The sequence below is a fragment of the Cotesia glomerata genome, linkage group LG2, assembly GCF_020080835.1.
Source record: "Cotesia glomerata isolate CgM1 linkage group LG2, MPM_Cglom_v2.3, whole genome shotgun sequence".
Taxonomy (NCBI): domain Eukaryota; kingdom Metazoa; phylum Arthropoda; class Insecta; order Hymenoptera; family Braconidae; genus Cotesia; species Cotesia glomerata.
The window spans coordinates 2,862,623-2,888,526 of NC_058159.1; the positions used below are offsets into that span (position 1 = coordinate 2,862,623).

At 27.1% G+C, this 25,904-nt stretch overlaps 2 protein-coding genes across 5 annotated transcripts in view; one reads left to right on the forward strand and one right to left on the reverse strand.

The window, feature by feature from the left end:
• The first annotated feature begins 771 nt into the window (after positions 1–771).
• Positions 772–3,691, forward strand: LOC123259197 (out at first protein). Its single transcript, XM_044719534.1, has 3 exons — positions 772–1,197; positions 1,646–1,759; positions 2,925–3,691. Exons 1-3 carry the CDS (start codon positions 1,102–1,104, stop codon positions 3,648–3,650), a joined length of 936 nt encoding a protein of 311 aa, XP_044575469.1. The 5' UTR covers positions 772–1,101; the 3' UTR covers positions 3,651–3,691.
• Positions 3,692–6,410: 2,719 nt separating this feature from the next.
• Positions 6,411–25,904, reverse strand: part of LOC123259167 (putative transcription factor SOX-15) — a 33,583-nt gene continuing 14,089 nt past the window's right edge. For 3 of the 4 annotated variants that reach the window (XM_044719467.1, XM_044719466.1, XM_044719465.1), the window contains 6 exons: positions 25,485–25,752; positions 11,838–12,075; positions 11,333–11,520; positions 9,171–9,388; positions 8,663–8,963; positions 6,411–7,150 (listed from right to left, as the gene is read on the reverse strand). In XM_044719467.1, the coding sequence (XP_044575402.1) occupies positions 6,567–7,150; positions 8,663–8,963; positions 9,171–9,388; positions 11,333–11,520; positions 11,838–12,075; positions 25,485–25,752 (1,797 nt within the window). In that variant the 3' untranslated portion in view covers positions 6,411–6,566. The remainder of the gene's footprint in view (positions 7,151–8,662; positions 8,964–9,170; positions 9,389–11,332; positions 11,521–11,837; positions 12,076–25,484; positions 25,753–25,904) is intronic. The other variant, XM_044719468.1, reaches the window with a different exon arrangement.

A 25,904-nucleotide genomic window follows, 5' to 3' on the forward strand; every position in this document is an offset into this window, starting at 1 on the left:
TTTTTCAACCTAAATTTGTTTGTTAAAAAAAAATTAAAATTCTGCTAACTTTAATGTCATAGTTTAAAAATTCTAAAATTTTGTAGATGACATAAAAATATGAAAATTAAATTAACCGACATGTGAAAATTTTTATAATTAATTTTATTAAAAAAATTGTTACTATAAAATTAAAAGAAAAATTGCACATGTAGAAAATTTGAAAAATTATACATGCAATTTTTTAAAATAATTTTTTTACTTGCAATTTAATTGTTAAAAAAAATAGAAAAATTTTTGAACGTCGGCTAACTTTAGTATCATCATAAAAATTATCCTAATAATAAATTACAAAACAAATAATTAATACATTTAGTATAAATAAATTAACAATGACATTTTTAGCATTCAATTGACATTTCTCCAATTAATGTCTCAATAAAACCAATCCCACATTTATTTCCAATTATCATGACTATTATTGCTATACTAATAAAAAAAAAAATAGAGTACTTATAATAGAATTTCATAAATAGCAACAATCTATTTTTTAAATCAGTAAAAAATAATCAATAACAAATGACACTGGATAGTGGCGCTATCCCACACAATTAAACTAAACTAAAATAATTTTTACACTGACAATAGAATAAAAATTAACAGTAATTAATTTATTTTACAAAGTACATAAATTTTTATTTTTAATTATTAAACTCCAGTTTTTTTGGTGAAAATATAAAATTTTGGGTAATTAAAATTTTTAAAACTGTGATAATAGCTCCGAGCCGAACATTTACGAGCGCTCACGAGCGTCAGAATATTATTGTGAGCGGAATATGGAGTCAAGCGGAGTACAAGTCCAAGTACATACAACTACACAAGATACAAGTACTGTTTCTATACATGACAATGACAAGTACGCGAACTATGGACTGTAATAATAAAGCGTGTACATAAATGTAATTTTGTAAATTTTTTTACTTGTCGCTTACCGCGACTATTTTTTATTAATTATTATCAGTGATTTATTATTGCTCTACTCTTTTTATTCTTGCTATTATTATATTAATAATAATTATTTAATTAAGTGATTGATTGATTGATGGGTCGCATCAATAAAAAATGAAGGAACTTGTCAAAGTCTTTGGAATATTTTTGGTATTGTTTTATTCTTGCGGACTTTGCACTACTTTGCTTTCGATAAACGTCAAAAATCAGGTAAGTTTGTTTTTTTTTTTTTAAGTTTCTCTTTGACAGCTTAAACGTCAAACGTAACCTTACTTTTTGGAGCTGTCATTTTTATTTTTTAAAAAATTTTAATTATTTTTAATAATTAATTGTTAATAAAAATAAAATAAGACAGTTTATTTTTAATTGTTAATTTTAATAAATTGTTTTTTATTTCGGAGTTTACAATTTTGTTATAAAGCATTAGACAATTGACAACTTATTGAATTTTCTAATCGATAGAATATTAAGATAATTTATTAAAATAATAATTTATAAATTGAGTTAAATTATAATATACTATAGTAAATTTTTATAAAAATAAAAAATAGGAATGACAGCTTGAGAAAAATGAGAGGTTTTTTTTAATAATTTTTTTTTATTTAAATAAAAGTTAATTTTTTGAATAAAATTAAAAATATTTATTTTTTATTTTCAGGGTGGAGATGTTTTTCCAGAGACAATTGTTTCAAATGTTACTGAAGATACTATTACTCTAGAGTTTCAAAGATCTGATGGAACTTTGGTGACACAATTAATTGACTTCAGAAATGTAAGTTAATTTTTTTAATTTATTTTTATAATACTTTTGTGGATTTATGAAAATAAATGTAGCACATATTGAATAATTTTAAAAATTTTATAACAAATTATGACAAAAAAAATTGACATTTAGAAATTTAAAAAAAAAAAAATGAAATTTTTTCTAAATAATTTTTTGGAAATCTTTTTGTTAAATAAAATTAAAAAATTGTCGAGTGACAGCTAAGTTTAATGTCATTGTGAATTTTGATGATACTGAAATTAACTGACAGCTGTGAATTTTTTTTATTTTATAATCAATCAATTACAATAAAAAAAATGCTTCTAAAAATTTCCACTAATAGATTTTTTTTTATTTTCACATGTGGAATTTTTTTTATTTAATTTATTTTATAGTAATTTCATTGTTTTAAAATTATGAAAAAAATTTCTAATGTTTGTCAACTTTAGTGTCATAAATTTTGATAAAAAACTTTTATTCTAAAATGAAAATTTAGCAGATAAGGTAAAAAGACCCAGTTATTGACCCTTGCGATTTTTTTTGAATTAAAAAAAAACAAATCAACTCTAATAAATTAATAAATATAATTTTTGAATTATAAATTTTAAGAAAATTGGTTTTTTTAATGACTCCGAAGTTGACAGATATTAAAAATTTTTTTAGAATTTTACAGTAATTAAATTAATATAAAAAAAATGTTAAAAAATTCCACATGTGAAAATTAATAAAAATTACAAGTAAAAATTTTTAGAAGCATTTTTTTATCGTAATTGATTTGTTAAAAAAATTTTTAAAATTGTCACCTGACTGCTAACTTCAGTATTATTTTTTTTAAGAACATTTAATTTTTTTTATTAGAATAAAATTGCAAGTGTCAAACAACTAGGCGAGTGTCAATAACTGGGTCTTTTACCTTATTTGATAATTTTTGTCGCCAAAAAACAAATTAGTACGCAAAAATTTTTAAAATTAAAAAATGCAATTTTTTAATAATAATTTTTCGGAACAAATTTATTTGTTAAACAAAATAAAAAAATGGTAAAGTGATTGCTAACTATAATGAAATTATTATAAAAATTTTGCATAATTTTTTTTATACAAATAATTCAAAAATATGATCACAAAAAATAAAAATAAAATTTTTATAATAATCTACATTAATAATATATTTTAGGAGGTACAAATAATAAGAGCAGTAATATTAGGGGAAGTAGAGCGTGGTCAAAATCAATTGCAAGTATTGTGTTTTGTAAATCACTTCTATAAAACGGATTTTATATCATCGGACGCGATGTCCAAGCTGAGACAAAAGAATCCCGGAACAGTCAGAGTCGCCGAGGAAGATCGCGGTTACACTAATTATACAATGGATTTATTCATAGATATCAGCAAGTCTTTGGTGATATCTAAGCACATTTCGACATTTTGCTCAGAAGCCGCGGAGTCTACTTTTACACGGAATGAAGATTTGAAACTCTGGACTCAAAGACCCGGGACTGCAGAGTCACTCATTACTTCTGCGGTTCGTAATTTTACATCACCAATGATACAAAATTTAAATATTAACAACAGTAGTAGTAGCAGTAATAATATTATTAATAACAATAATATTAGCAGTAGTAGTAGCAATAATAATAATATTAAAAATAATTCTGTAATTTCAACATCGAGATCAAATGCAATGAGCAAATGCGCGGATACCTCAACTTGGTCAGTCCCTTGTTCGTGTTCCCTTGAATTATGCATCGGTTGGTATCCATGTGGTTTAAAGTTTTGCAAAAGTAAAAACGATGGGAAAAAAGTTGTCTCACCGTACAGATGCGGTATAAAAACTTGCAAGAGATATTATATATTTACTTATCAAGCTAAACAGAAACAAAACTGTCTTTGGGATGATTGACATTTACAATCCTACTAGTGATAAAATTTAATAATAAAAATCTATTTCACTAAAGGCAAATGTATTTTTAAAAAATATATTTGAGCATTTAATGCTTTCGACTTAGCTGCGAACCATGACTAAGAACCAATAACCGATTAATGGTTATTTTTATTATACTTGAATTTAAATTGTACTGGGTAATGTATGGGGTTTTGTTAATTTGTGAGTACTTTTTTACTTACAAACTCATTTTTTACGCGGGTTTTTCCAATATTTTTTTATTCTTTTCTACACTAGAGTTATTAAAAAATTTATTATTATCATATCACTTATCGTTATTAATCAAAGATTTAATTAGGCATTTATTAAAATTTTTATATAATTATTTAGCTTCAAAAATTTTTAAAGGAAATTAAAATTGTTTAAATTTTGAACATTCCATATCATTTTTTAAATTAAATTGGCTAAAGAATGATTTGAATTTAAACATAAAATGTGATGAATATTTCCAGTGATAATTTTCAAGTATCTAATTATTGTTTTTAAAGAAAAAAAAAGTCATAATAATTAGATAGCCATTATTAGCGAGCCATTTATAACAAGACTGTTAATCTGTCCATTTCATACTTGTAATAATTTCCAGTGAAGTATATAAATTTTTTGAATTTATAGATGATTTCACGGAAAAAAGAAAACTCGAAAAATTACATTATAAATAGTAAAAAGTGTCCCGTCGTATTAAAAACTAGAAAAATTACAGTTCGAAATAACATTTTTCTAAATTCAAACCTTGAATGTTCATTTTTAGAACTTTCAATGTAAATATTACATTCTACAGTGTAATTCTTATAAAATCTGTAATAATTACAATCTGAAACTGTAATTTTTCCAGTTTTCATAACGAAGCGCCAAGTTACATTATATAATGTAATTGTTCTATTTTTTTTTTTTTTTTCGTGTTCTTGGATAATTTGATACTAATTTTGGTGATTCGATTTTGGTATTGATTATGATTTTATTATCGACGAGCGAATAAAAAAAAATTATAAATTTGTCACTTTGTTGACACTAATGTGAAGTCAATAAAAATAAAAATTATTATATGAAATTCTAAATGAAGAAAACTATATTAAAAATAGCAATACTTAAAATTGTAAATAAAAAATGTAAATAGGATTAATATTGCAGGGATTTTTTTAATAGATTTAATGAAAAAAAAAAAAAAAAAAAAAAACATTTTACTCAAAAATTATTTGTTTGTAGAAATTTCTTCTTACTGTCTATTTTTTTCCATTAATCGCCGGAGAACAAAATTAATTATTGATATTATTAAACTATACACATATATAATATATAAATATATAAATATACACGAAATGATTTATAAAATATATGTAATAATAATTATGTAACAATTTTCGTTTACACATACATTGTTGTAACCATATATACATATTTTTTTATATGTCTTTAATAAAAATAATTGACAAACCAGGATTTACTCGTGAAAATATATTTATTCATTCATTTTTTACTTTATGTATAATATATATATTATAGATATACATTATTTTTAAGTCTGTATTGTCTTGCATACGTCGTTAACGAGTAATATTAATTTTAATAATTGTCTAGCGATGTTTAACATCAATTTATTTATTTATTTATTATTATTATATTATATCAAATATAAAAAAAAAAACAATTTATAAAATATTTATAATCTTCATAGTTTTTTTTTAAACTACTAAATGCAAGTCGAAAGTTTTTTACAGTAAAAAATTTTAATTATTTACAATTAAAGAAATAATTTTATTTTTATAAACTTTCACTTTGAAAATTTATTTATTTGTTAATTAAGTAAACAAATTGTTGAGATCTATTTTATACGAAAAAAAAAATTACAACGAATTTAAAAAGTAAAAAAAAGATTTTTTAATAAAATTGTAATTAAATAAAATATATAAATAAATAGTGCATTAAAAAAAATAGTGTCATAATATTCTAATTAAAAAATTAATAAGACCATACAATTGTTCCATTGCACATAATTTAAAATAACTACAAATAATCTAATATCAATAACTCTAAAAATAACAATTAATAATTATAATTAATAATTAACAATTAATAATTATAATTAATAATTAATAATTACAATTAATAATTAATAATTAAAAATAATTATTAATTATTAATTATAATTAATAATTAATTAATAATTATAATAATGATAATAATTAAAAATAATAAGTACCGCAAGTGCAGTATTAAAAAATATCTATTATAAATTTACATCGACCGTTTTAAGTACTCAAAAACGAAATAATTTAGTACTTAAAAAAAAGTTTACACAATTTCCTCGATTGCTCAAGAGCAACTCCATTAAAAAAAAAAATATTTATCCGTATTACCCATTGTTAAAAAATATTATAAATCTTTCCCACGTCGAGATCAAAAGATTTAAGTTTATCTGTTAATTTCGATTAAAAATTAACGCCTATGCAATAGGAGTAGAATTATTTACTAAATAAGTAGAGTAAAAAGTTGGTAAGTGAGTAAAAAAAAAACAATAATAATAATAATAATAAAAAAAATATAATAATAATAAAAATACATCTTATCTTGTACAGCATGAGAATTAAGGCAGCACTTTTACAGCAGGAAACTATTATTTCCTCAGAAGATACCACGAAATTCGTTAGGTGAGAGATCTAGAGATAAACTCTACTGCGTAACAACAGTAATACAACCTCGAGTACATACATAACATTACTCTTTATATTACTACGGAGTTTAGTGCAGTACCATGCAGTAGAAACTCTTCTAGATTTCTTTAACAATTTCTTAACATTTTATATTTCATTTCATTAGATAAAATAAAAATCCCTCGCGTAACTTCCGGCCTTTAATTAAACAAATTTACGGTCTCGACTAACTACTGTAGCAAGTCTTACGGACATCTGCAAGGATCACGCTGAAATCATCGTCGGTCTTGGTCGCTTGTTCCAAATTTTGATTGTGCTGATTTTGTTGCTGGTTTTGTTGATTTTGCTGATTTTGTTGTTGCTGATTCTGTTGTTGCTGTTGCTGTTGTTGTTGTTGTTGCTGTTGTTGTTGCTGTTGTTGATGTTGTTGGTGCTGATGTTGGGCCTCCTGGTACTTAATCATGTCAACGTTCTGGTGGTACTGCTCTATCGTGTGTCCAATGTTGACGGCGATACAGTGGTTGTCCTTGCGCTCCTCGATACACTGGTTGTTCAGGACGTCCAGTTGGCTGGGGTGCAGGGAGTAGTAGCGCAAGTCGCTCGCGTAGTTGTGGTTGCTGTCCAAAAGGTTCTGAGACATCATGCTCGAGTGGGCGATCGAGGGGTGCGAGGGGTACTTGTAGTACTTGTCGAACTGCAGCTCCTGCTGATCCTCCTCCGCCATCGGCTCGAGGTGACCTAGCATGTGCTGGTTCTGCCCTGTGTCGGGGTAGTCTTGGTGGTGGGGCATTTGGTATCGGTGGGATACTGCTATAAGTTTTTAAGATTTAGTTTTTGGATCCAAAGATTTTTGGGTGTTCAATTTTTGTTTGAATCCGGATGAATTTTTTGAAGAAAGCCAATTTCCAGTTAATAAAGTGAGAAAATTATATGATTTTTTTTTCAATTAGTCATGAAAATTAATTTAGCAGATATTTAATGATTTTAATAATTTTTGTACCAAATAAATTATAGCAAAAACTTAGAATAAAAAATTGACGTAGAAATTTTAAAAAATTAAAACTGCAATTTTTTTAGAACAATTTTTTTGAACAAACGTGTTTATAAGTAAAATTAAAAAATGGTTAAGTGACTGCTAACTTTAATGTTATAGATTAGATGAGAATTAATTTAGCAGATATTTAATAATTTTTAGAATTTTTTCAACAGATGAATTATGGCAGAAAAAAAAGAAGAAAAAATTGACATGTAGAAATTTAAAAAATTAAAAAATGCAATTTTTAAAAAATAATTTTTTGTCAAAAATTTTTCTGTTAAATAAAATTAAAAAATTATCAAGTGACTGCTAACTTTAATGTCATAAATTAGTCATGTGTTACTAGTGCCAAAAGAGTGAATATTAATTTTTTTTTATGATTTTAGGAATGTAAACATTTACTGAAATAATGGAAAATTAATTTTTTTTTTAGTAAGCTCTTTTGGATTTAAAAATTTTTTTTTAAACTAAAAAAGTGAAAAACTATTTTTATATTCCAATTTTTCGCTGTTAAATTGAAAATTTTGACTATAAAAATTGAAAGTTTTATAAAATAGTTTCTTGAATGCCAGAGAGAAATTTTAATATGAGTAAAATTAGTACGCACACCAATAAATTTAAAAGATTTACTTAAAAATATGATCTTTAATTTTGAAAAAAAAGTTTTATGGTACCAAAATTGGCAAATATCTGAGAATTTTTGAGTTTTTTTTTTCAGAAGAAAATTTTAATATGAGTGAAATTAGTACCCAAACCATTAAATTTAAAAGATTTACTCAAAAATATGATCTTTAATTTTGAAAAAAAAAAAAAAAAAAATTTATGGTACCAAAATTGACAAATATCTGAGAATTTTTGAGTTTTTCTATTCAGAAGAAAATCAAAACTTTCAGATCTCTATTTCAGCTTCATAATTTTTGAAGGTATGAAGTAAAATAAGTGTCTATATTGACTATCGAAACAAATTCAACTTTCACTGAGATAGAGTGGGTTGAAAGAAAAAATTAATGGTTTTTTATATCCTCGAAATATAAAAATGATTAATTTAAAAATAAAAATTTTGATCAAGATCAATCAATTGGTATTTTTTACCATTAAGCAACGCAAGAGATGTAAAATAATTGTTAAATTATTAATGAAGAAAAATGAAAAGAAATTTGAAATTTGATAAAAATTATATTACTAATAATTATATAAAAAATTTAGTGACCATAATTATAAAGAATAAGTAGTTTGTGTAGTTTGTTGTATGAAAAAGTGTAAGTAAAAATAAAAATAAGACTCACTCGGACATTGTTCATTGGAGTTCCTCATATTAACATTCTGCTGACGATTGGAGCATTGAACCTGGTTGTAATTACTCTCGACATTGGACTGCATCGAGTAATTAGTAGATTTGGAAGGCTGAGGATTGTTGAAATGAATCGTCTGATCATGAGGCGAAGCCACGGGAGGGTAGAAGGTCCCCGTGACTGATCCGACGTTGTCGAAACCAGACCGTAATTTATTACAGGAGACCATCATGCCATTAGCGATCCCCACCGCGGCGATACTCGTTGTTTGCCTCTCGAAATTCAAGTACCCGATCTAGAAGCACGAAATAAAGAATAAATATTTTTATTAAAAATTTACGATTCATAAATAAAAGGGTGTTTCTTTCTAGTTTGAGTAGAACGAGAATAATAAGCATGAAAGTTCGATCGGAGTGAATGAATGATTGAATATCAATATTGGATGTTTCGGCGAGTAGTGTGTGGCGTGTGGTGTGTTGGAATAATTAATTGAATGACTCACCGATTTCTTATAGGTCAAAGTATCCGTATAACCACCGGTATTCTGACAGGAAGATATGCTTGTGCCGCCGGCGTGTCCAGCGTGCAATTGATTGTCAGTATTCATATACGAGTAACGTTTACTTTGTTCTAGTAAATCGTTATGCTGTTTAGCTGTGCTGTCCATTAATTCTCTCTCAGCCTCGGTGTTTTGAGAGGATTGAAGGTGTGTTCCTTCTCCTTTAAATTTACACGTTTGTTTTAATGTATAAACGCAAATATAAATTTATATTCATAGTATAATATTACTTTAACTGTATATTAATTTTTTTTTACACGCCTCATAAGCGAAGCGTTGAGATAGTGCTCTACTCTCGACATTTCAAAAAAAGCAGTTTTCTCGAAACTGAAAGTGATTTTTTTTTTTATTTATATCGCACTTATAGATTAATCTGAGCGTACTAATATCAAGTCAAATAATTTGTCAGGCACATAAAATATATTTCAATAACAATTATTTTGTTTAACATAGTAAATAATAACATTAAAAATAATCTTTTCTGGACGTCCATGTAGCTGTGTTTAGGGATTGGGATATGTGACAGGGAAATTGCTCGAAAAAATGATCGTACCGGAATAATTTTTTTTTTTTATTATCTAAAGTAACACACTTAGGACTTTCTCAATTAATATAAGCGTTCAATTTATTGTCGTTAAATTATCCTTCATTAAAATGTTGATGTGACGTTTTCATTGTTGTCGCTTTTCGTTGCTATGGTGACCACTTTGGCAACGGTTACCATGGCAACAGTTACTATGGCAACGGTTACCATGGGAACGATTACCATATTAATTGTTAATATTAATATTAACGAATATTAATAAGTTAAATTTGTAAAAATATTGATTAATTAAATTGTCGATAATAAACATCTTTACAGAAGCGCGCCAAGCGCGTTCGATTTTCTAGTTATTTATAAAAAACTAATATATGACTGTGAATTTTTTTGTGTATCTATCTATGCATTTTATTATAGTATTTTTTTTCTCACCTTAGAATTATGGCTCCACTAAACCATAACAGAGTTTTCAGTTTTTTATTATTTTGCTTTTTATATTTTATTTTAATCAATTTTATTGTGAATAATGAGATTATGAGGAGTGCACTTTTGGATTTTCCAAAATTTTTTAATTCTAGCGCTGAATTTCATTTTGCTCTTTGAATTATGAAAATAAAATTAGCAGACAGCTAACAATTTTCAGAATTTTTTTTATTAATAAAATTATTACAAAAAAATTAAAAGAAAAAATTCCACCTGTAAAAAATTTGAAAAACTAAACGTGCAATTTTTTAAAAATATTATTTTATTGCGAATTCAGTTAATAAAAAAAAAATAAAAATTTTGCGCTGTCGGGTAATTTTAGTTTCATTTTAAATTTTTTCTCCCAAAAATTTTAGAGCTATTTTTTTGTAATAAAATTGATTTGAAATTTTGAAGTGTTTAAAAAATTATATTTTGTCTCATCTCATGGTTAAATTTTTTTTTAATATTAAATTTTTATTTTTCTAAATTTGAAAGTAATTTTAAAAACTTTTTACTTAATTTTTAAATTTCATAATTTCTTCTTTTAAAAAATCTTTCTATTTTATCCTACTCCAAAAATTTAAAATATAAAATAAATGTCCAAATTAGTAAAAATAAGCATAAAAAAAATTATTTAATAAATATGTATATTTATTTATTTAAAAACAGGTCTTTGACTCACAAATTAAACAACTGAGACATTAATCTCACACATTTATATCAAATAAAAAAAAACTAATTGTAAACATTTGAACAGTTGTATTATTTCAAACAAACTCCGATAAAAAAATAAAAAATTTAATTTAAATTTTTATACAATTCTAGACAATATTTTCCGTAACTAAAAAAAAATATGAAATTTCATATTTTAAATTTCAATTAAAAAGAAAATTGTGAAAAATTACCCTCGATATTAAACTGGATAAATATTTATACCGATAAGCAAGAGCTTATCTTTAGAGTTTATTCAATAAACAATATAATGCGTCAATTAAATTATTATTCAAAAAAGATCATTGACCTTCAAATGAAATATTTTAAAACTGAGGCATCGACCTCATTTGTTTATTTATAAATTTATAAATAAAAAAATAAATACCTTCAGATTCAGGACTCGCAACAGGTGATATGTCAGGTGTATGGACGATCGGCGTATAAGGACTGCCGTATAGAGAATTATTTTCAGACTTATAATCCTGCATGCTCTGTTGCTGGTGATATATCGAAGAAATCGGCGAGTGGCCACCCCACGGTAGCTGCGACATTCCTTGATAATTATCCATCTTCCTAAACAATACAACACACATCCTATATTAATAAATAATAAATTAAAATAATAAATAATGAATGATGGTTAAATTAAATAAATTATAATCAAAGGGGGTTTAAAAATTCAACTACTTGTGATAAATATTAAAAGTAAAAACCGATGCTTTGAATAAGTAAATAAATATTCATAAATAAATATTCCGATGCGTGCAGTTGGACATCCACATACCAGTTCGTCATTGTTTCATTTTCTTACGAAGAGCTGAGGTAAGGCCATTGGATGCTAATAATTGCAATGATAATAATAATTGCCACTTATTAATCGGTTTACTCACGTCGAATGACGAGCCGCTGATGCAGATGCTGAATTTCCACTCGGCGTCGACCTAGATCCTGCGGAATTCGCAATTGTCGGAGGCGAGGAAGCTCCTCCTGACAGTCTTTTAGGCTGTTTTCTGCGTCTGGGTCGGTATTTGTAGTTAGGGTGCTCTTGCATGTGGATCACCCTCAGTCGCTCGGCTTCTTCGACGTATGGCCGTCGGTCTTGAGGGGTCAGACCTCGCCATTTTTTACCTGTAATTTTTGGTCACAGATATTTGATTTATAAATGTCGGATTTTTTTTTCAATGTTATTTAAAAAATTTTATGTTGAAATTAAATTAATTTTTGTTACAATAATTTGTTTAGTAAAAAAGAATTCTAAAATTTATCAGATGTCTGTGAATTTCACAGAGTAAAAAAATTTTTGTCAAATTCAACACAAATATTTGTACACAGAAAAAAAAATTTACTTGAATCAAGTAAATAATTTTGAAGACTTTAATCTTCTTGATTTGAGTAGAAAAATTCTTAAACTAAGAAATTTTTCTTGATTTAAGTAAATTTTACTTGATTCAAGAATTTTTCGTCTTGACCCAAGACTGAAAAACTTTTCAAAAGTATTTTCTCGGTTTAAGAATTTTTCTCTTGATCCAAGTTAATTTTTTTTCTGTGTGTTACTGACTGTTTTTACACAAACTAATGTTAATTTTATATTCTAGTGTGTTAAATCAACACATGAAAATGTGAAATTCGGCTCCCCGCTTTTATTAATCCGGAAAAATTACCTGCATCAAAATTTCTCAGCAAAAATTTCTCCTATAACAATATCTTAAGTACAATAATTTCTTAAAGCAAAATTTATCACAACATAAATTAATCTGACGAAAATTAATCATAATTTAAGATAATTGATTTATTTATTTAAAATAAGTAAATATTTATTTAATATCAATTATAAATCTAATTATAACATTATGACACATTTTTGAATATAAATATTAAAAACAATAAAAATTTTAATATAAACAAAATAATTTAATTAATAATCTAAATTATGAACAATGAGAAGTTTTGGTATGAGAAAATTTATTTTTGCCATGAGAAAATATTACTAGGATAAAATATTGCATAAGAAATTATTGATGAGAAATTTTGTCATAGGTAATTATTGCATGATAAATAAAAGACGGTCACCGTGAAATTCTACACAAAAATTTTTACACTTTAAACAATGACGAAAAATTTTTTACTGAGACAATTTTTAAAAATTTTTAATTGCAAAAAAATTTATTAAATGAAAAATATACAATAATTTTATGATTAATTAAAAAAAAAAATCTTGACTCAGCAGAAAAATTCTTCTTGGCTTGAGTAAATTTAAGTTAATTGAAAATTTTTTTATTAAATCCTAATTTTCTGACCAAAATAAAAAATTTTCTACAACCAAGGAAGTAAATCTACGAAAACTTAAAAAAATATTGTAGTTTACGAGTTATTCTTACCAGTAAAGTACTGAGTGCGTGGAACAAAATGATATAAAAGTTATTTCATATTATATATTAGTAGATAAATAATATATGTGGACTGTGGATGTTAGGGGAGGTATATGAGGGTAATTGAAAAAATTATAAGTAAATCTTACAATCAAGAGCAGCGTACACTTTGTATAATATAATAAGAATAAGTATACATGTTTTTATATGTTTTATATGTACATTATTGCAGTCGTATGCACCGGGACGGTATAGGCTGCACATGTTGGGCTTATGGGGGCGTAGATATGGGTGCGCCCGTGCCTTTAGCCAGCCTGGACCCCTTACCCGTACCAGCCACGGACCATTATTTTATATTTCACTTTGTGCTCCGACTCTCAGATCTTGGAGACCTTTTTATTAATATTAAACTCAAATTAAATTTATTTTTTACCGGGGTAAGTTTCTTAATTTTTGGAGATTCAAAAACAATATTTTTCAATAATAATAAATCATTAAAGTTTTCATTTATTTTTTTTTATTCAATAAATTATTAAAAAATTTAACGCAGCCCAAAATCAACTCCAAATTTTTCCCCCTCGAAAAAATCCGTGCCTTAAAATAAAATAATTTATTTATTTATATATGTAAATATATTCAAGCAAAATAAAAGAAGCATAAAATTGTCCAGGTCATGACACGCAATTTTTTCAATTATCGTGACCTGTGAGGTATTTTTTACGCTCCAAAAACGACGAAAATTGGTGTGCAAACAGAGAGCGAAAATAAAGACCCCGGTACGTTGGGAGTAAACTTAAAGCATGCATTAAACTTTTGAATAAACCGCGGGTTACTCTCTTCTCCACTTCTTTATCTCTTATTCTCTATTTCTTGTCCAGTGTAGTGTCTTTGTAGAAGTTTTAATAAAAATTACCTACAAATGCAGCGTGTATTAGAATACCTAACGAGGACACTGCCGATGGTGGGACGAAAATGCGCGGGTGTGACGATGAATCAGTCCGAGAGTTCCCTTTAATATAAACTCTTATTGCTCATACTTCTCCTGTGCGCACCTTTTATTTATATTTATTACTGTATTATTTAATACTCGATCCTTAAGCTCAAATTAATTTTTTGATTTTCGATTAAATTTGTCGAGTTAAAATTTTATTGAGTGAAAATTAGTAATTAGGGGGTTGAAAAAAAATTTTTAATCTATTTATTACTTTAAATTAATTAATTAATAGGACATAGATAAAATTTATTTGTAAGATAAAAAAAATTTATTTAATTAATTTCACGACAAGTAAAGTTAAATAAATGTTAATATAAGTAGTTATCGCGTTTGTAAATTATAATTTTATTTTTTTGAGCTCTTAAGTTTAAACAGAGGTTAAATGTTACGGAAAGAAAAAAGTAAAAATGGTTACCTCGTGTTTGCATTTATTTTTCCGATGGCAAACCAATTGATTTTACACATAAATAAATAGTGACATTTGAGTGAGAGACAGAGCGTAGACATGAATTTAATTGAGCATTACATATACCATTTGCGAGAATTAAATGTAATATGTAGGTAAAGTGAATTGAACTTAACTCGAAAAAATATAAAAGAGGCAACAGATATGTTGATATTGATTTTGAGCCGCGGATTACGATACATTTCCGAGGAATTCAATCTCTGACGAAATAAATAAATGTAAAAATAATAAAAAGAGACGAGGAGCAGTGAAAGATAAAAAGATAGTTCTGCAACTGGAGAAACATCTACAGTTGACATTTTCAGAATCTCCGAGCTGAGTTTTCTGAATTCCAGGATCGACGCGCGCGGCCTTTTGCGCGGACAAGGAATCCCGCGTGCCTTTACCCGATACTAAGAGATACTCGCGTGATTTACAGGTCGAATCGGCTCTGGCAACTGTTTATGTTTATGTTTGTATATACCGATATCCAGGGAACGTATGTGTACACATAAGTTAAGCTGACTCAATACTTGATAGTTGTGTAAAAGCCAAATGCATTTTTACATTTTTACATCTTCATAACTTTTTTAACATTTTACTTTTGTTTTTCATACATATTAGTAAACGAAATAATAATAATTTTTTTTTAAATAAATATGTTCTAAAAAAGAATAATTTATTCAGTCATTGATTAAAATAAAAATCAATGTCAAATAAATTTATTAGAAAAGTAAAAAAAAAAATTATTATTTATTTATAAACTTAACTCTCTTCTTAGGAGAATATTGAGCGACCATGCGCCATCTCTCGGGAATTTTCAATACTAAATTTGCTCATATAATAAATTATGTATGACTAATTTTTATTTGAGGACATATATTTGGATATACTAAATGTTCTGATATGGCTATTAAAAATTTTTTCATGTTTTTTTTATAAATGTCTTCTTGAAAGTGATAAATTTGATAATAAAATTGAGATAATTTATTTCTTTTCGGTAAATAATAACAATAAATTTAAAAAATATTAACAAGTACACAGAAAGAAAAATTTATTGACTGGAGAACAAAATTCTTGGCTCAAGAAAATTTTCGGGTGCCTGAAGGAAGACCGAAGTTGTGTTGGCCGAAGTAAAAATTTTTCTTGAAATTCTATTCTTGGTGGAAGTAATCTTTTCTTAATTCAAATTATCATAAATACTTGATACAATAAATTTTTATATTGGATCAAGATTTTTAGATACTTTAAGGAAGCAGCGCCACTTACTTCAGCTGAGAAAAAAATTTTCTCACCTTAAGAAAATTTTACTCTTGAATATTTGATACTCATTTTATATTATTTTAGCGTGCAATTATACATATTGTATGAAAAAAAACGATTCAATATTATTTGATCTTCCTATTTGACATGTTAATCAATAAAAATATTAATAAAAATTTACTTCTACCTTTATATTTAATTTTTTGGAGCAATAGAGAAATTTTCTCAAGACAAGAAAATTTACTTCAATCAAGAACTAAATTTTTTGGAGCAAGAGGCTGAATTTTCTCAAAACAAGATTTTCTTGACTTAAATAAATTTTCTTGGATCAACATACATATTTCTTAAAGCAAGAGAATTAATTTTGTTGGAATAAGTCAAATTTCTTGTGTCAAAAAAAAATTTTTTTTTCGCTCAAGAAAATAATTAAGAAGAAAAATATTTTCTTCGCTCAAGTGAACCTTTTTTCTGTGTATCAATAATTATTTAAAAATATTCAAGCTGTTATTAGTAATATTAGAATATCTAAAATGACACTAAAAATAAATAATAGAGCAATCTAATAAGACGTGAAATGAAGAGTACGCACCTCCACTACAAAAGAGTAAAAAGTAGCATTAGTTCTGGTGTTTGTCGATACGGGAGCGTCAAGTACGCATAGCAATAGAAGAATTAAAAAAGGATGAGCAGAGTGAGGCGTAAAGAGTGAGGAGTCTGAGCAGAGATGAGAAGAAAAAGTAATAAATGATGAGATATAGGAGTGAGAGATAGAGGAAAGGAAATGGTGCTAGCACGAGCCACGAGAGATGAGATACATCACGGCACGGGAGACGTATTATTAATGGTGACAGTGGGCGACTCAAGTTGGGCGGGTTGCATTGGACCCTCTTCGTCGAGCCTCCTTGCCTTTTATTTCGTTTTATCTCTCAACTTCTTTTATGCCTTCTTATCTCGACTCGCTCCTCTACCTTGCTCGGTACCATACCGGCTGGCTCTATACTACTTCACTTATACTCTTTCCCAGTCTTCTGCAACTCCTTCATTCCGTTATATCGCTAAACCCGTGCCCCGTGCCCCATAAGCCCAAAGATACCTCTATTATTATTGATATCTTCCTCGTTATTTTATTCAAATATTCACCGAATACCACTTTAAGCTCTTAATAATTCTTTCTCAGAAAAAAAAATTTTACTTTTTATAGTCTTGATTAATAATTTAGAAAAAAAAATTTGTTTTTTTAATTTTTATAAATATTGCAAAATAAAAAAAAATTTTACTTTTATATTTCCGATTAATAATTTAGAAAAAAAAAATTTTTTTTTTAATTTTTATAAATATTACACAATAAAAAAAATTTTAATAACTTTAAAAAATTTTTTATAAGCACTAAAAATTAGAAAAAGAATTTATTGATATAAAGATTTGTAAAAAATCTAAAATTTAAATTAATCTTTTAAAAAAAAATGAAATAAATAATTTCCCGAGTGCTTATTATAATAAACTCTGGCCAATTAAAGAAAAAAAAATGAATAAAAAATTAATTGACAAATGAATAATTAAAAAAACAAGAAAAGAAGACTAACAAAACAAAGATCGGTTATCGCATCATCTATGGGTTAATATACTCGGAAGATTGTACATGTATGTATTTTATAGAAAAGAGAGTGAGCCAATAAATGGCCCGCGGATAGGTCTGTACTGAGGGGGCGAGTATTCTTATAACCGAGGAATAAGAAGGTACGGATGTGGATGTGGATGTGGATGTACCATACCTTGGGTACTCCATACGAGCGGAGTCGAGAGTCGAGTGAAAATAAGAGAAGACGGCTAGGTCGATCTTGGGGCAGTAACGAACCGGCACAAGACAAGATCGGGCACAATAATTGCGCATACATATAAAATGAGGATCCAATATATATATATATATATATATATATATATATATATTTAAACATATATAGAGGAAAAGTAAGAGGTGGAGTCGAAAGTCGTCGTCGTTCCGTCGAATCTTGTGCAAGGTGCCCGTTTCTACATATATACATATATATTTTTATAATTGTAATAATAACAATAACAATAATAAACATTTTGAATGTTAGTTTAAATTGATATTTTGTCTGAAAGATAAAAAATATAGAAAAGTTAATGAGGAACTGTTTTATAGAAGAGTAAATTTTCTACAAAAAAGGTTTTTTATCATTTATTCATATCTTCAATATTTCGTGCAAAATAATTTATGTTTAAAAAATTTATTAGTATTATTATCTATATTTATCTATAACTATCTATCTTTATCAATTATCTATATTATTAAGAGAATAAGCAAAATTTTGTAGCCAATGTATTTATATGATAAAATGGGTTTTTATGATTGAATTTGGTATCGTTACATACATTAAATTTGATATCTAGATACATAATTAGGAAATGACCTTTTATCTTGTGAAATATTGACATTTTTAAAAATATAAGCTCATCCCGATGTTACACTCATCGAGACCTTTCATTTGAGTAGCTACATCGATTTTTCATATATTTATATATTTCACAAATACCATAAATATAAAATATATAAAAAATGCCATGTGGGTACTCGAATAAATGGTCTCAATGAGTGTAACATCAGGATGAGATTATATCTTTAAAAACATCAATAATTAAGAAATGACATTGTATCTTGTCAACTAATGATATTTTTAAAGATATAAGCTTATACCGATGTTACACACATCGAGACCTTTCATTTGAGTACCCACATCAATTTTTCATATATTTATATATATGTATATATGAAAAATATATCAAAATGCATGTGGGTACTCAAATGAAAGCTCTTGATGAGTGAAACATCGAGATGAGCTTATATCTTTAAAAACGTCAATAGTTAAAAAAGTACATTACAATTTAACAAAAGTCATTAATTTAATAAAGCAAAATTTTATTTATTTATAGTTCACAAGTCACGGCAGTCACATAGTGACTGCAAGGTTGCTAGTTATTATTAAAATCTAAAAATAAATTTTTTTATTAATTTATATTTAATTTAATTTAAATTGTCGATTATTATTATTTAAAACAAAATAATAATAATAAAACCCACGAAATGAAAGATGAGAGAAAAAATTGTAAGCAATAAAAATAAAAGAAGAAATAGATGATGTTAATGATGATTATGATGATGATGTTGATGATTTTGAATATATGTAGAAGAGCATTTTACAGAGTAAGAGTGTGGAAATAAAAATGATATAAGAGAGCTCGGGACACAAGTAAAGCATAAGCAAGGCAAAAGGCAATAATAAGCTTGGTGCCTGCATAGAATGCCAGGTAATGAGGTGGAGTCGGTTAAAGACTGAGTCGGCCGCACCCTTAACTTATATTCCGTACCGACACATTTAGACCCACCTAGAACGCGACGAACCGACTAGTCGGAATAAACTCGCGATCTTCTGACAATAATGTAAGCGAGTAGAGGTCTTAGGACGAAAGGACCGAATTCAGGATTCTTAATATGTAATAATAATACATTTTGTATCGAGTCAAGGTAATAGAGCAACAAATATAATATATATTCTACACTACAAAGTACAATGCCGAGTTAATATTAAGTACTGAAGCTAAACATGACGTTTGCCGTCGCTCTGCTCGGGATAGGATCGAATAACGCTCCACTCGAGCAGAGATAAAAATTAGTAATGTGAAAACGCCGGTGTTTAGCGGAAAATTTTCTTAAAAATGGAAAATAGCTTGCGTGTGAAATACCTGGGAGGAGATATGAGTGTCGGGTTTTGCTGGATTATTGTATTTAGGGAAATAGTCGGGGTTTACGAATAGGTGGGCACGAGACTAAGGGGGCTTTTAGCCCTCAAGCTGGTACTCCTATTCATATGTGTGCTGAGAATGCCTCGTAAATGTACGTAGTCTGTCCCTTTAACGGGCAGAAGACGCCTGGCGCTCGGTCTTTGAATTTCACGGGTGATTTGACGCGCGAATATTACAGCGAGTCTATTGAAAATTCCAGCTCGTTTCAAGCAATTTGCGTAGGTGCTTTTTCCGTTGTCTCGAGTTTTTTAGCTGCAAACATATTTTAGTTGTACGATATTGAAATTATTTTTTTGTTACACCTCAGACGTCAATATATTTCGTTTTTTTTAAAGTTCATTACTGGCATTTAATTTTTTAAAATAAGTCCGCCATATTAATTTTTGCAAATCCGCCATTTTTTTGACTTCTTCACATCAAGATTTAATTTCCTCCGAATAAATTTTATCCGAATCTGCTTATTGGCAAAATGATAACACACATTTTTCATTTATTTAATTACACAGAAAGAAAAATTTCTGGACTGGAGAAGAAAATTCTTGGCTCAAGAAAATTTTAGGGTGCCTGAAGGAAGACCGAAGTTGTGTTGGCTGAAGTGAAAATTTTTATTGAAATTCTATTCTTGGTGGAAGTAATTTTTTCTTAATTCAAATTATCATAAATACTTGATACAATAAATTTTTATATTTGATCAAGATTTTTAGATACTTTAGGAAAGCAGCGCCACTTACTTCAGCTGAGAAAAAAATTTTCTCACCTTGAGAAAATTTCACTCTTGAATATTTGATACCCATTTTATACTATTTTAGCGTGCAATTATACATATTGAATGAAAAAAAATGGTTCAATATTTTTTTATCTTCCCATTTGACATGTTAATCAATAAAAATATTAATGAAAATTTACTTCTATCTTTATATTTAATTTTTTGGAGCAAGAGAGAAAGAAATTTTCTCAAGACAAGAAAATTTACTTCTATTAAGAACTAAATTTTTTGGAGCAAGAGGCTGAATTTTCTCAAAATAACAAGATTTTCTTGACTTAAATAAATTTTCTTGGATCAAGATACGTATTTCTTAAAGCAAGAGATTTAATTTTGTTGGAATAAGTGAAATTTCTTGTAAAAAAAAAATTATTTTTCTCAAGAAAATAATTAGGAAGATAAATATTTTCTTGACTCAAGTGAACCTGTTTGTCTGTGTATAAAATATCAATTTTTTACTCGAAGCTATTGATAGAATTAAATTTGCTACACCTAAAAATAATTTGACTTGTCAAATGTAGGCGGCGCTACCTGACAATTCTATGAGTAATAAACTTATCTTTAAAAAAAATGCCAATAAAATTGACAAGTTCAAAGTTCATTAAAATAATAAATAAATCCAAACAACAACTTATGATTGTATATAACCAGTACAAGCTAATCAGAGGTACTAAAACACGATATCAGGTAGTTCACTATAAGCCCCTTTTGTAAAATTTTTTCTCCTCAATTATTGTTATTATAATTTTTAAATCGTGACGTGTTACGTGTGCTGTACGCGGAATACATGCTTGGTATATAGTATACGAGTTAAGTCGACTCATACTCAACTTGGTATAATATTATTTGCTGGCACATTTGTCGTAGGTGGTCTCTACACGCGCTCCTATATACAATATATATATATAGTACACACTGGTTTGCTCTACTCGTACGCGTGTCGTATAAGTAACAAACTGTCACGTATCATTTTAATTTATCCTTCGACATAACAATCTCGGATTCTATTTTCGGTTCAACTATCAAAAGGTATATCGCTTTTATAATTTGAATATTTTTGATATCATCAGATGATTTTTTTGATGATTAAAAATAAATTTAATTGCGGCCCAAGGAGTTTCCGGTATGACCTTGCAGTGCATAAGATCGGGTCGTCTCGGATAATTCAAAAGAAGAGAGAAAGAGATAAGAAGAGTGGATGCTGCTGATATAATATGAGTCTGGTCTTAGGCCGTCGCGCCTCGCGCAAAATTGCTCCAAGCCGATCAACCGGAGAAAATTACGTCCCGATCTTGCCAATCTCTGGCATCTTATTGATTTTTCATTAGACGGACCAATAATAGACGAGATTTAACTTTATGGGACCGATTCACTGATACGTTATCGGCTAACTAACTTGTCTAGACATTTTATTTTAGCTTGGAAAAATTTTAATTATAATTACTATTATCTATGGCGAGGACTTGTTATTAATTTTATTAAAGCTGACCCGGCTTGTAATTTTATTACATTGAATAATTTATTAATTATCGTCCCAGGAAATTGTTTAATTTTTAGATAAACTTTTTTATGAAAAGTACATTTTTTTTAGTAAATATCATCAATAATTTTCGGTATTCAAAATTTATTTTAAGGTTCACTTGAGCCAAGAAAATATTTTTCTTCCTAATTATTTTCTTGAGCAAAAAAAAAATTTTTTTTTGACAAGAAATTTCACTTATTCCAACAAAATTAATTCTCTTGCTTTAAGGATGTGTATCTTGATCCAAGAAAATTTATTTAAGTTAAGAAAATCTTGTTTAAAAAAAATTCAGCCTCTTGCTCCAAAAAATTAAATATAAAGATGGAAGTAAATTTTCATTAATATTTTTATTGATTAACATGTCAAATTGGAAGATCAAATAATATTTCATCATTTTTTTTCATTCAATATGTATAATTGCACGCTAAAATAATATAAAATGGGTATCAAATATTCAAGAGAAAAATTTTCTCAAAGTGAGAAAATTTTTTTCTTAGCTGAATTAGGTGGCGCTGCTTCCCTAAAATATCTAAAAATCTTGATCAAATATAAAATTTCATTGTATCAAGTATTTATGATAATTTGAATTAAGAAAAAATTACTTCCACCAAGAATGGAATTTAAAGAAAAATTTTTACTTCGGCCAACACAACTTCGGTCTTTCTTCAAGCACCCAAAAATTTTCTTGAGCCAAGAATTTTGTTAAAAATATCGAAGGGTTACATTTTTACTTACAGAAAAAAATTTATTTGAACCAAGAAATTTTTTTTTCTCTACACCAAAAAAATTTATATTTTACTTTGTAAAATATTAACAATTTTTTTTTTAGAATTTATAAAAGAATTGAAATTTTTTCCGCGTAAAGTTGAATAGTAAGTTTGTTATGATTGAAATAAAAAAAATTGATATTAAAAAAAATAAAAAGAAAATGTATGTAACGGTCACCATATACCTATAGATGATTAATAAAAATGCAAGAACACGCGTGTCGCCGGATATAAGATCCAATACCGAGACGTTAACGTATCATACGAGTAAGTCTTCGCTGAAGTTTCTTAAAAAATTCTTTCTGCCTAAACTATGTAATAATTTTCTTAAGAATTTTCAGCTCTGAATACTAATACTCATATAAATAATTATAATTAATAAAAAGAATTGATGACTAGAAATAAAATGAAAGAAGAAGCTGCAGAAATTAATATAAGCGACGCAGGTCAGCGTTTGAGACTATCATACATTTGTAATTTATACATTAATATAAATATATTTATATGAATATTATGTGCAGAGTATCGACGTATGGCACGTGCATGAATATGTAGTATGCAGCGTGTCTGCCATATAATAGTACATACAGCGGTTGCCAGGAAAAAAATTGATAAAAGTAAGACGGCGTGAGTATAAGTGAGGAAAAAACGGGAGAAAGAGAGAGGGGGGATAGACACAATGCGAAACTGAGAGAGCAAAAAACTAAGAAAAGCAATGAGTGTACTGAGCACTCGACTTGCATAGCGATCGGCGTGGCCGCGTCATGCCAATAACATCAAACCGATCGCCTAATATATATGTGTAATCATTTTTTTATCGATCCTACATTTTATCGTTCGTCGCTCTACTCGCCGGTATCGAGATAAAGCACTCAGCGATTACCGCTTACGCTGAGAATATGAATTTGGAATAAGAAATGGCAATTAAATGTGTAATACTATTTTTTTTTACTTTTTTTTATAGAAAATTAAATTTCTGTATTGAAATTTATAAAAATTTTTATTGCTTTATTAAAGAAATAAAAAATTTCTTTAAAATTAAATTTATTAAAAAAAACATTCTTAAACTCCAAAATTTTTTTAAATAAAAAAAAATGTATCAGTTAAAAAATTTTTCTATTTATAATAAATCGATGAAATTTTTTAAATGATTTTCTTGATTCAAGAATTTTTATTTTGAATCGAGTTTTTTTTTTATAGAAAATTAAATTTATGTATTGAAATTTATAAAATAATTGAAAAATTATTTATTTCTTTATTAAATGTTATTTTATATAAAAAATAACACGTATATTGAAAAAAAAAAAATTAAATTTATTAAAAAAAAAATTCTTGAGCTCAAAAATTTTCTTAAATCAAAAAAATGTATCAGTTAAAAATTTTTTCTATTTATAATAAATCGATTAAATTCTCTGAAATGATTCTCTTAGTTCAAGAAATTTTATTTTTAATTGAATTATTATCATTTGTAATTATGTTATGTCTAATAGTTTAAAAATGATTCTACAATTTAAATGATTATAAAATTATTGTTAATGCAATTGTTATTGGTCTTTAGCTTAGAGAAAAGTTAACTGTGACAGTAATTACAATTTGCTGGCCGTCGACCGGCTGGAAATGACCAATACACCAGCAATGTTGCGGATGCCAATTGCCGATAATCCAAGGTGTACCCTCCACGACGATAACGAACCAGTCAAGGCGATCGTTGACGGATTTATAACGAGTTTAACTCGGTTCACTGTATTATGTGTTTATTTTCAAGGATTTATTTTGTTTATTATTCATTTTTATTTCAATATTAATATTTATGATTATAATATTTTGTCAATATTTTTTTTTCTTTAGTCAAGTGTTTGCTATCTTTAGTTTTGTTTTCTCAATTGATTTTAATTCTACATTTTTTTTTAGTAAACGATAAAAAATCTTTTGTAATTCATTTTTATAATTATTAGGATGACGTCAATTTTTTTTTTTTTTTTTTTCATAATAATTAATTACTAAATAAATAAACAAAAAATTATTTCATAAATTTAGACTTTTATAATTGAAACAAAAATTTTTTTTATTGAAAAAAAATCAGAATTATTTTTAAATAATTTTTTTTTTTATAACAAACCCGGAAGTATTGTTTATTTAATTATTAACATTCCAACACCTCTTTAAAATCCGTCATTCACTCCTATTATAGCCAATACCGATGGAAAGCGTCGCGAGCCTTAAGAAGCGCTAAAACTACTATCCTATTTATAAAATAAAAATAAATACTGCACTTAATGCTGGCGTATGTACTTTTATTATAGACAAAGTCTAAAGTCTCTCTTCCTTTACCCATATATAAATTTATAAAAATAAAATAAATATATTCTCTGAGCGGAGCTTGAGTTTAAATCACCGGATTTCTGTTCCGTCGGACAATTAATTTAATAAACTCTCAACGACGTATTTAGGACTTTCTCATTCCCATAGAGGTGAGAGAATTTCCGCAAGTGATTAAACATTTTTTATCCTGCTTTACTTTATACAATTAAGATTACTATAATACGTCTCATTATAAAGAATAATAATGATAAATAATAAATCTTAACTCACCGAGCATTTTACTGAGATCGGCGTTATGAAGATCGGGATTCTCGTCGGCCAATTTTTTACGCTCGACCTTTGCCCACACCATGAACGCATTCATAGGTCGCCGGATACGTTGCTCCTTTAGGATACGCTGTGTCGAGGTACTCGGATGGCACATCTTCACGACACTCGGCATTGACAGGCTTTGCTGATAGTCTAACGGTGGTCCAGATGTTAACCACGGCATGTCTTCCAGTCTTTGTTGGACTGGGCTGTTTAATACCCCTGGTATCTAAAATTATAATCATGATTGATGAAATATCAAGATATAATATTAAATTTAATAGAATTTTTTGAAAAAATTTTAACAAAAAATTCATAAAATTTTTGAATACCAAATTTGAATTTTGACTATTGTAAATTATTTTGATTATAATGATATCT

Excerpts from the sequence above, each read along its gene's own strand:
- LOC123259197 (XM_044719534.1), top strand. The coding sequence starts at position 1,102 with ATGAAGGAACTTGTCAAAGTCTTTGGAATATTTTTGGTATTGTTTTAT. Across the intron at positions 1,198-1,645 it reads CGATAAACGTCAAAAATCAG|GGTGGAGATGTTTTTCCAGA; the intron begins GTAAGTTTGTTT and ends TTTTATTTTCAG. Across the intron at positions 1,760-2,924 it reads AATTAATTGACTTCAGAAAT|GAGGTACAAATAATAAGAGC; the intron begins GTAAGTTAATTT and ends AATATATTTTAG.